We start from the raw sequence: 11,548 nt of genomic DNA, 5'->3' as shown, positions 1-11,548 counted from the left end.
TGGGGTCTGCACCCCGGAGGCTGGGCTTTGGAGTAGGCCCCTGCCTTTGCCGTCGTCTGAGAATGGGGTGGGGTCTGTACCCTGGAGGCTGGGCTTTGAAGTGGCCCACTAGGGACCCAGGGTCTTCACCTTGCTCTGCTTGAACCCGGGCATTTTACAAGTGGAAAATAATTCTATTTTTGTTTTTAAAATAATGTATACGGTTTTTGTTTTTTTCCCATGACAAAAGCACAGAACCCCATCATCCACTTTGGATGACATACACTTCTGTGGCATGAGGTTGTTGCCTCATAAACAGAAAATCTGGGGAAAACAGTACAGTGAAACCTGTGGAAGCCAGAACATGCGTAAGGGGAAACCTGTCAGAGGAGGCAAACTCGGTTATTTCACACTGAAATGAGCAACAGGAAAATGGTACGACTGCACTTTGTCAAAGGCAGGAAACCTGGGGGCCTGGAAAAACAAAGCAGTCCTGCTGAGGGCTGGCTCTCACAGGTTTCAGTGTATGAAGTGTGTGTCTATGTGTGTGCGTGTGTGCAGCTGTGTGTGTGTGTGTGTGTGTGTGTTACGGTTGCCAGATAAAATACAGGTTGCCAAGTTAAATCTGAGTTTCAGATAAACAGTGCATGCCTCTTAAGCATAAATACGTCCCATGCAATGACTGGGACATGTTGTTATTATATACTGTCGAGTTGCAACCCTGTAAGACAAACTAGGGCTGCCCCATAAGGTTCCCTAGGTGGAAATCTTTATGGAACAAGGTCACTAGGGCTTCTCTACTGTGGAACCGCTGGTGTCTTTGAATCATGAATCTTTAAGTTAGCAGCTGAGCGCTTAACCAGTGCACCACCAGAACACGCCTATCTGAGATACACTAAAAAAAAACAAACCTAAAAACATTCTTTTAATTATGTTCCTGAGCACTTAACCAGTGGACCACCAAAACTCCTATCTCAGATACACTAAAAACAAACAAACAAAAACAAACCTAAAAACATTCTTTTAATTATGTTCCTGAGCACTTAACCAGTGGACCACCAAAACTCCTATCTCAGATACACTAAAAACAAACAAACAAAAACAAACCTAAAAACATTCTTTTAATTATCTTCAGCTTGTTCCTTGCTCCTTTGCCAGTACCCTAGTTTCCTTGTTTTTTTGAAATTCAGATTTCACTGGGAAACCTGTTTTTTGTTTTTCTAAAGGTGACAAATCTAGTATGTTTATGTATCTATAAAACATAATAAAATAAAACTCTAGAAGACATTTACTTCCCCGGCAATCTGATTTACTGGTGTTAAGAAATGTTTTGGTAGGTAAACCTCTCCTGGATCACCATCCTTGGTTGCTCCAAAACCTCTGCTACTGAGATGATCCTCAAACTTACAGAGAAGAGCAAAGGGCCAAGGCTTGTTAAAACACCAATGAAGAAGCCTAGAGAGAGGACTTGCCCGACAAGTATCGGCTCTTATTATAAAGCTGTAGTAATAAAAGGGTGGTACGGATGCAAGGATAGACATGTGTGACAAATGAAATAGAAGACAGGGCTTAGGATAAAAGCCTCTGACTCCCAGCAGCCCGACTTATTCCTAAATGGAACTTTGACAAAAGACAGAGGCAGCCTGGTAGATCAGTGGAGAAAGGAATATTCAATAAATCATTCATACAGAAAAATACACTTGAAGTTCTAACTCACATCACTCATAAAAATCAACTCCAGATGGATTAAGAACTAAGGTAAAGAACAAAAGTTTAAACCTTTTATTAAAATAGAAGAGAATCTATTTCTGACTTTGGACTAAAGAAAGGTTTGAGTGGGGACTTAGGCAGTCTGTTTGGGAGCAGTTGATGAAAGAGGGCTGTGGAGGCTCAATGGGTGACTGCCAAACGACCACGAGGGACATGGGGAAATGAGAGGTGAAGTGGACACTGTACTGAGCTGCCCAGACCCCCTCCAGGACCGACACACTCATTTCTCCAGCTGCCATGCATATTCCATTATAGGCATGGAAAATGGATTAGTAGCTGCCAGGCGTTACAGACTGGGGGCTGCGGGGAGGTGCAGCAGAGGGGTGGCTGTGACAGTGAAAGGGTGGCACCAGGAAGATCTTGGTGGTGGTGGAATAGCTCTGTACCTTGATTGTGGTGCTGGCTACACGAATCTGCACATGTAATAAAATGGCACAGAAGTACACACACATTTTACCAATGTTAATTTCCTGGTTTTGATATTGTACTATCCTTACATGAAATGTAACCACTGTGAGAGCTGGGATGAAGGGTACATGCTAGTTCTCTATACTATCTCTCCAATTCCTATGAACCTGTAGCAATTTCCAAATAAAAAGTTAAAAGGAAAGATACACTCAGCACTAACGAAAATAAGACAAGAGCTTCAAGTGGCCTGAAAGGGAGTCTTCTCAATGGTGAAAATGGGGCCAAGATGAAGAGCCCCATCCCCTCTCCCTCTGAAGAGAGACAGGTTTGGCAAAACAAGAGCAAGGTTCTGGGGTGAATGAGATTCTGTCTGCCCCACCATAGACTTGTCCACAGTATGGCAGGGGTCTGGAGACAGGCAAGCTCCCACACGGCCACAGACAGTAATACAGGCAGCACCACTCTCTGAAAGGCAATTTGGAATAGCTATTGAAATGAAAATGAACAAAATCTTTGACTCAGAAAACACACTAGTACAAGTCTATCTTACAGAGGTGCTAGAATGTGTACACAAAATTGTAAGAATAAAAATTTATACCCTCCTAGGAAAGGACTGTTTCTTCTTTGCCAGAAGTACAAGAACCACCAGAACCAGCTTCACTTAATTTTCATCAATTAGTGCTAGCTTCTGAAAGCTAGCCAATCAGTAATAGCCTCACATTCCCGAAAGTCAGCCAATCAACAAAAGCCACACTCCAATAAACTGCTTCCATAGCTAAAAGTCAATCAATTGCTAAACACTCCTACTTCCTGACTGCTAACCAGAAGGCTGGAGGTTCAAACCCACCAGGCACTCCTCAGAAGGAAGATTGGGCAATCTACTTCCATAGAGGAAGGAAGACTGGGCAATCTACTTCCAGAGAGATAGTGCCTCGGAAACCCAAGGAGGGGTTGCTATGAGTCGGGATCGACTCCACGGCAGTGAGTTTAGGTCTGGTTTGGTTTTTCCTATTTCTGGAAGCTTCTCAATCCCTGAACTCCGTATTTCCCAAAATCACTATAAAAGATAAGCCCTCTGCATTGCTCAGAGAGACTGCATCCTGCTAGTTCAGCTCTCCCTAACTTAAACAAGCAATAGATTTAGCTTTTTGTTTCTGATACTGAGTTGGTAGCCTCTTTTTTTGACAATTATACTTGTAAAAAATTATTTTTTATTTAAAATTATTTCCTGCAGCACTGTTTTTATTAGCAGAAGGGCAGAAACAACCTGTGTCCATCAACAGAAAACTGGTTAATAAATTACAATACAGTTATACAATGGCATTCTATGAACTGTTTGAAAGGAAAAGGGAAACTGTTAAATGCTAATGAAGAGATATCTCCACAACGTAGTAAGTAACAAAAGCAAGGTATACAACAGTGTGTAAGGTTTGTAATTTAACAAAAAAAATTACCAAACAACACAGATGAAAAAATGTTAAAGAAAATATATGCAAACTGATCCAGCAACATATAAAAATGTTAACATGTCAGGTTTATTCCAGGAGATGCATGAGTGCTTCAAAATTCAGAAATTAGTTAAACAAAGAATCTTGACCCCTACCCTCAGACCATACGCAAAGGGTAATTCAACGTGGATCATCTTGGGGCCCGCGCACACACACACACGCACACACACAAAACAAACCCACTGCCACTGAGCCAATTCCGACTCACAGAGACCCCTGCTGGGTTTCTGAGGCAGCAAATCTTTCGATTGCCCTGTCTTCCTTCCGCGGAGTGGCTGGTGGGTTAGAACCACCAACCTTCTGGTTAGCAGTCAAATGCCTTAGGCACTATGCCACCAGAGCTCCTTTACCTTGGGGCACAGCTCCACGGAAAATGCAACATCACCTGTGTCATTATTTAAGTGGAAAATGGATGTATTTCATGACCATAACAACTCTTTCTGTGTAAGTAACATACTACATACATTACTTGTTAGCTGCTATCAAGTTCATGGTGACCCCATGTGACCCCACTACTTAGAGACCTCCTATTCTAATCTGGGCCAGAGTGTATCCTGATGTGACAAGAGAACCCGGGGAGCTGCACCGCTCACTTGTGCTAACACCACTGTCAGTAAAGCTTGATACTGGGAAAGATCTCTCACTTGTGTGGCTCTGATCTAACAGGCTGGGCTTTTACGTTACTTCACAAATGTTCTCCATCTTGATAGGGGTTTGGGTGACACAGGTGTAGACATATGTCAAAACTGTACAGTTACTTTTTCATTCTACTGTAGGCAAATTTCCAAAAATATGAACAATGAAAGTAATTAATTATATTAATAGAAAACACAGAAATATTGTATTATCATCTCAGTGGAAGCAGAGAAAGCACTTGACAAAATCCAACACCCATTCATGATTAAAAAACAACAAATTTCCAGCAAATCAAGAACAGAAAAAAACCCCAAAACCAAACCCATTGCTACTGAGTTGAATCCTACTCATAGCGACCCCCATTGCGTTTGCAAGGTAAATCTGTACACAAGTAGATTGCCTCATCTTCCTTCTGCAGAGCAGCTGGGGGGTTTGAACCACTAATCTTCTGGTTAGCAGCCAAACACCTTAACCATTGCACCACCAGAGCTCCTTAAGAACAGAAAGGAACTTCCTTAATCTGTTAAAAATTATCTGCAAAAACCTATAGTAAACATCACAGTTAATGCTGAAATATTGACTGTTTCCCTATGAGGTTGAAACGAGACAAGAATGTACACTTATTATCATTTTTATTCACTGTTACACTGAGTGAGGGTCCTAGTTGTTGCAATAAAACAAAATTAAATTAAAGGTGTGAGGGAAGAAAGAAAAGTGTCATTCCATGATGATATGATTATGTAAATAGGAAATACAAAAGAATCTGAAGGTATGAACTCACAGCAACCCCTCCGTGGACACTGCCCAAGCTTCCTTCCGAGGAGTGGCTCGTGGGTTTGAACCGCCAGCCTTCTGGTTAGCAGTCAAATGCCTTACGCACTAGCCCACAAGAGTTCTCACAGCAAGGGGTGGGAGGTAGAAAAGGCTAAGGGGAAGGAATTCCATACAGAGAGAGGACACTGAGTAAAGGCACGGCAGGGTCACGCCCAGTAGGAACACAGAATTCGGCTTTGGGTTCAACTCACCTTTTCTTCTATGAGATACTGCTGGTCGAATTCTAAGGAGTAAAACTCAATGGGAAAGTTGCAGGGGTTCTTCACCAGCAGCTCGACCTCGTCTCCGGAGGCATAGGGCAGCAGCGGCCCCAGCTCCAGAACCGAAGGGTTAAACTCCAGGCGGGGCTCTAGGCCTTGCCCCTGCACTAGCAGTGCAAGCTTCTGAGTGCTCTGTGCAATCTGGAACACCAGCGTCTGGCTGTAAAATTTCTGGAAAACAAAGTCAAACAAACAAAACCAATGTCTGGTTTCTGTTACATGCCATGTAAAACATGAAAAAGACCAAGGCACGGCAGGGCGGAAGTACCCAAGAAGTAACACCACCTGGCGCACTCCTCAACTAGGGAGTCTTACTCGAGTTCCCTCACTCCTGTTGCTGTAGGTGCCATTGAGTTGATATGCAACTCATCATGACCCCCTGTGACAGAGTAAAACTGTCTCTTGGTTTTTTCCAGGCTGTAATTTTTAATGGAGCAGATGGCCAGGTTTTGTTCCCTCAGAGTCACTGGGTGGGTTTGAACCAGCAACCTTTTGCCACTAGGATTCTGAAATGTATGCTTTGTGTAGTCCCCCAGACTTTCCCTGTGGATCAAATCCCAGCACACACCCTTTGCTGGCTGTCTCCCTTGCCTTTAGACTCTCCACATTCCCTCTCAGTGTGGTATACTTGCCCTCAGATCCTGGTATCCAGATCAGGATCAGCGTCTGGGAGGGGTCCAATTAACCAACTTCCATTACTTAAGATACAGCTATGTAGCTGGTCTGGGACTGATCACTGCCAGCTGATAGTGACAACATAACTCACTTTTCTCAAAATGGTAAAGAAATCTACTTCACGGCCAGTGATTCGTAATGCAGTCTCACTGGGGAACTTAAAATACAGATTCACTAGTCCCATTGCTAGAGGGGCAGGGAAATTTTTGGGATTCTGCATTTTTTTTTTTTTTACCAGATGCCCAGGTTACTCTGATACAGGTGGGCTTATGACTTAGGTTTGGGGACGGTGATTGGTTTGAAAATCTGAAGAGCTTCAGTCTTAGCTGAAGAGGGAAACATCAGGTGGATGGAATGTGCATGGACATACATACATACACACAGTCAGAAACACAGAATGAATTATCGGCTAAGAGGGGTTTCTGTATAGTCATGGATTTACCACCTTATGACCTCAACTCCTGTAGTCTGATTTTAAGGAAATCTTTCTAGAATACTTCATTCAGTTCCTTGTTTCCTAATGGGGGATTCTAAACACACGTTAAGCTTTGTTAATGACCGAGTGTTGTTGGTGTAGATGCCAGTGGTCTGTGTCCCCAGTGTAGCTCTGTTTATGATGATGCCGGCAAGGGCTGAGTGGCTGCAGGGCTGAACTATTCCTGTAAGTTCCTTGCCCAACTGGTGGAAACATTTTTTTTTTTTTCACTTTGACCAAATCCAGCTCAACATTTAAAAAACTGCCTGAACAAATCTATTTCTTATCCTATTTATTGATATTTCCCTGGTATTATATTCAGTCATCCTAAGAAAATATCCAACATCTTGACTAAACCACCTAAGAATGACAAACATGTTATTAATTGTTTTCTTTTAAAGGAGTTGGGGGAGATTTTGATAGTGACAGAAACACAAGCTTGACTTTAAAATCAAATACGCAGTCATTGACCGCAGATTCTTAAACGCTTGCTCAAAGTTGTTAGCAGGAAGTGGGAGTTAACCATAGGTGTTTTATAAGACACCCATTGATTTTCCTTTAAAAGACTAGACCAGAGAGAAAAACATATCCCAAATGTCTGACTTTGAGCAAAAGTCTTTGCAGAGTAACCTCCTGATAGCACCCTGGTTCTGGAATTGCATCACTTCCTCACTGTGTACTTGCTCAGGAGTAGCTCGGTATTGATGGTTTTCAGAAAAGGAACATTTGTAAAGTGCTGGGAGGTCATCCACCAGGAAGTGCCTATTAACATCGTGGCTACCGATAATAATAGTTAACAGTTGGTGGGACACTCACTGCATGTGGAGCAGAATGCCATGGACTTTATTCACGTCTGTTCATTTCATCTCCAGGATGATCCTAGGAGGCGCCAGAGCAGGCTGGGAATCAATCAGCTACTGGAAACCTCAGGACTCAGACACTTCCAAATCCACATTGTAAGAAAGTAAACACAGTGTACATACCCTTTATTAACCAATAACTTCAGTGGGGCTTGGGAAAGTCCCATGTAATCAACACACATTAGTGTTTTCTGCAGCTGCAGTTCCTGACTCTGCAAACTGAATTGTCACATGTCAGTTTAGGTGAGGTTTTTCTGCCAAATGAATTTGGTCTAAAACTTATGAAATGTTTTTCAGTTTTCAGAGCTTAGTGGATTCCAGAAGACAAATAAGAGGTCTGTATCAGGTAAGATCATTATTTTCATTTAATCTCCGAGCACGCTGGGGCTCATAGAGGCTCCATAATTTGCACAAACACATGCAGCCTGGAAGGGCAGAGGTGGGGGCTACTTGTGTTCTAACCACTAGACCACACAGCTTCTACATGAGCCAGAGCCCCTAAGATGTTATACCCAAGACAGTAAGGTGCGGGCAAAACTTCTCGAGACCCACGTCAGCATGGGCTATGAGTGAAGCCCAAAGAGACCCAGAGACTCTCAATGAAACTGCATTTCTTCCAAGCTCACCTCTTCTTTAGGCATGAATTTCACTTGTACATTGGACCGTTCACCAGGGTCCAGGACTCCAGAAGTGGGCTGAATCTCAAAAGTCCGTGTCTTTGGCTTTAATTCAGCGTACAGTTTCTGTCGTAAGTACTTTGGCATGTGCTTCTCCAGCTGGTTTGTAAATATTTGACAATTAGATCATTCCTTACGGGACGTGGGCTCAGTCCATCTTCTAGTCACTCAACCTACATTTACCGAGGACCTCCCAGGGGCCAGGGACTACAGATACCAGGGGTACAAAAATAAACAGGGCAATTGACCAGACAGCTTGGCCTGATAGGACCCCGAGTATTGGGCTAACAGCCTCGACTTTATTTAGGAGGCAAAGGTTGTCCCTGAAACACTTTGAGCAGGAGAGTGAAATGATGAGGGTGAACACCTAGAGTTAGAAATCCGGATGCAATGGTGATGGAGAGAAGGGGACCAATGGGCCACAAGCCACTTACCTTGTCCACAGGCTTGTGGGTGTGGACAAACCATTCGCAAGGGACCTGGAGATGATTACAAAGCTGGATAGTTTCCACGAGGCACTGCCCACTCTGAATGGTGGCAAACTCCACTTTGCCACAAGACAGCGTCATACTTGGAATGGTCACCACAGCTTTGAGACAGATGTGAACTGTTGGCCCTCCGACCACCTAGAGCAGGAACAGAACTACTGTTACCCCATGGCTGGAGTTTAGGACAAGGGAGGAGGGAGAATCACGGCTCTGACATAGTAACTAGCTTATCTCAGGAGCGGTGAGCACACAGAGCTGGCGGCCAGGGAGGGCTGTGTGGCCTAGTGGTTAAAACAAGTGCCCCCCCCCTCCTCGTGCTCCAGCAGTGGTGCATCTCACCTTGATGGGCATTGTAACTTCTTTGTTTCCAAGAGAAAGCCTGGCCCCTTGTGGGTCAAATCTCACTTCAAATGTTTCCGTTTCACAGTAAGGCAGATTCTTTACACGATCTAGCTCAGTACTGAAGCCTGGACCAAGACGGTGAGAAAAACAACATTTCTTTGTGGGAGAGAGAAATAGCAAACCGTAGATGATACAGGCAGAGCCCCCTCTGGGGCTGAATAACTTTTCAAAGTATCAATCAGTGGCCCAAAAATTCTTTCTCCACTGATCCAGAAGCCTAAACGCGGATCCGAAGGGCAGTCCATTGAGTACCTTGTTAGAAATAACATAACGCAACAGGAAAGGATGTCTCCAGCCTGGTTACCTGTGTCGTGAAGGACACGCTTCTCTGCTTGAAAGGACACTGGAAAGTGACTGGCGTTGGTGATCCTGATGATGTGGGTTTGTACTTCACCAGGGATAACGTAGCCAAAGTCCAGGACATACTCTGGCAGCTGGACTCTGAAACGGTTGAGGAAGGCTCCTGATCAGTCACTTTCAAGTGTGTAAGGTTCCTTCTTCAAAAGTGAGAGAGTGTGAGATCCTTTTGCATCTAGCTCTTGTGTGGAATTGGATTCTCTGGAGCGGAGAACAACCAACGGCCATCAGAATGGAGCCAAGGAGCAAGATACATCCCCCCAGAAAGCCACGCTGCTCTTTTAGCCATGATCTCAAAACAACAGTGTGGGCCCTCGTGGATCTAATTAGACAACGCTGGAATTTTCTGACCTTCAGGGGAAGAAACCTGTTTGGTTGGCCTGTGCTAGGAGGTAGCAGCTAAGAAAGGCTAGTGGATTTTATTGCTAGAAGGCCCAGCATTATTCCCAGGAAGCTGCTCTGATACGCTCTGAAACAAACACAACATGACAAGGCACTCACTTGGCCAGTTTGCAACGACACCGATGGACGAGGCAGGAGTCATCTACGGGGTCGGGGCCAACTGTTTTCTGATGTTCCAGGGCGTACGCTTGGACTATAAGTCTCTCTACTTCCATCTGAATCTGAGCACTAAACTGGAGCAAGAGAGAAGCACAAGTCAGTACATCGTTCCAGAATGTGGTGTCCTCCATGGAGACAGGATCGTCCCTAAGGGGGTGAAAATTCCTTCTTGGGGGATGAAAAAAATCTTAGCTTTCACAATGGTTTGTGGCTTTCCAAAAAGCCACATTATAGAAACATATATGTAGTTTGTTTATGAGATTAAAAATTACATGGGGAAGGAGGTGGTAAACAAATTGGGATACATCCAAACCATGGACTACTACTCAGCAATAAAAAGGAATGAACTATTGATACAGCAACAACTTGGGTGAATGCCAAGGGCGTTATAGTGAGTGGAAAAAGCGGCTCTACAAAGGTTACATACTATGTGATAGAACGTTCTTGAAGTAACAAAAGTGTAGCAATTAGAAGCACACCTGAGGGGTTGCCGGGCAAGGGCAGAAGGGGTAGGTGTGGCTGTAAGGGGTAGCATCTTGTAGTGAAACAGGCTTCTGCAAAGCAGTCTTTGCTGGTGGCCTTTGGGCCTCCCAATGTCCCCCACTAGATGTTCTTCCCAATTTTAGAACCTCCCTAAACCAGACTGAAGGACTCTCCAGCTGTATATATGAAATTCTTTTTTAGGACAACATTCCCACACATACTTGCATTTTAAAAGAAGCACCTCGGGAGACAGCAGCCTTAACTGAAGGTCAGGAATGGACCACCAGGAAAGGAATTTCAGGGAATGGTGAGGAAGGACATTTTGGGATTTTGACTTCATTATCTTACCACAGAGGCAGCCTCTATTTACACACTGGGCTACCCTCTCCCTTGAGAGACCACTTTTGTGGCAGCACAGACTCCTGATTTCTCGGGGACCTCTCTGGGTGCCCTTCTTCACCCCTTGGACGCTGGTGTACCTAAGGGCTGAACGTGTACCCTCCTCCCTGCTCACTCCCTAAGGAATCTCACAGCTTCCTGGAATTACTGTGAGTGTCCCAGGACTCTCAAATCTTGTTCTCCAGCCTAGTCCTTTCCCGCAGGCCACAGTGGGGTTTCCCCACGTGGATGATGCACAGAAATCTTATGTCGAGCACGGACAATCTGAATTTACTTCCCTCCTCTCCTTTCCTCCAAGATTTGCTTCTCCTTGTGAGTTTCCTATCTCTGTGCTTCCTTCTTACCTTGCAACTCAAGCAAGACACCTAGTCACCACCCTCTCCCCACCACATTCAATCAATCCCAAACCTGACCAATCCACCTCGAAAATATTGTCTGAATCTGCCCATTCCTCTTTACCCGCCTCTAGTTACCACCTGTGTTCACAGCACCATCATCTCAGACCCAGAATTACTCGATCAGCTTTTTTAGAAAACTGATCTCCCCACATCTACTCTCATGCCCCCGAGTCTCCTTCCCCTCCAAGCTCTACCAGGCACCCCTCGGAGTATCTCTCTTCCTTCCTCTCTCCCCTCCCTCCCTCCCTTCCCTTCTTATTCCTTCTTTCCTCCTTTCCCTCCTTCCTTTGCATTATTCTTTTTTTCAAAATTTTTTATGATAAATTCTGGCTGTCTGATCTGGGGCATGTGTGCCAATGTTCTTTCATTTTTGTCTTC

The 11,548-nt window shown here is 44.4% G+C and overlaps 1 protein-coding gene across 1 annotated transcript in view; it reads right to left on the bottom strand.

Moving 5' to 3' along the window:
- Positions 1-11,548, bottom strand: part of HYDIN (HYDIN axonemal central pair apparatus protein) — a 333,125-nt gene that overhangs the window by 124,200 nt on the left and 197,377 nt on the right. The window contains exons 31-36 of the mRNA XM_042780857.1: positions 9,831-9,964; positions 9,277-9,413; positions 8,910-9,037; positions 8,517-8,708; positions 8,032-8,181; positions 5,327-5,566 (exon numbers count right to left, since the gene is read on the bottom strand). Coding sequence (XP_042636791.1) covers positions 5,327-5,566; positions 8,032-8,181; positions 8,517-8,708; positions 8,910-9,037; positions 9,277-9,413; positions 9,831-9,964 — 981 coding nt within the window. The remainder of the gene's footprint in view (positions 1-5,326; positions 5,567-8,031; positions 8,182-8,516; positions 8,709-8,909; positions 9,038-9,276; positions 9,414-9,830; positions 9,965-11,548) is intronic.

Source organism: Orycteropus afer, unplaced genomic scaffold, assembly GCF_000298275.1.
Source record: "Orycteropus afer afer isolate SDZICR_OR568_19922 unplaced genomic scaffold, OryAfe1.0 scaffold00067, whole genome shotgun sequence".
In the NCBI taxonomy this organism is placed as follows: domain Eukaryota; kingdom Metazoa; phylum Chordata; class Mammalia; order Tubulidentata; family Orycteropodidae; genus Orycteropus; species Orycteropus afer.
Note: the sequence above shows the minus strand (reverse complement) of the source record. Positions and strands in the feature narration are given on the sequence as shown.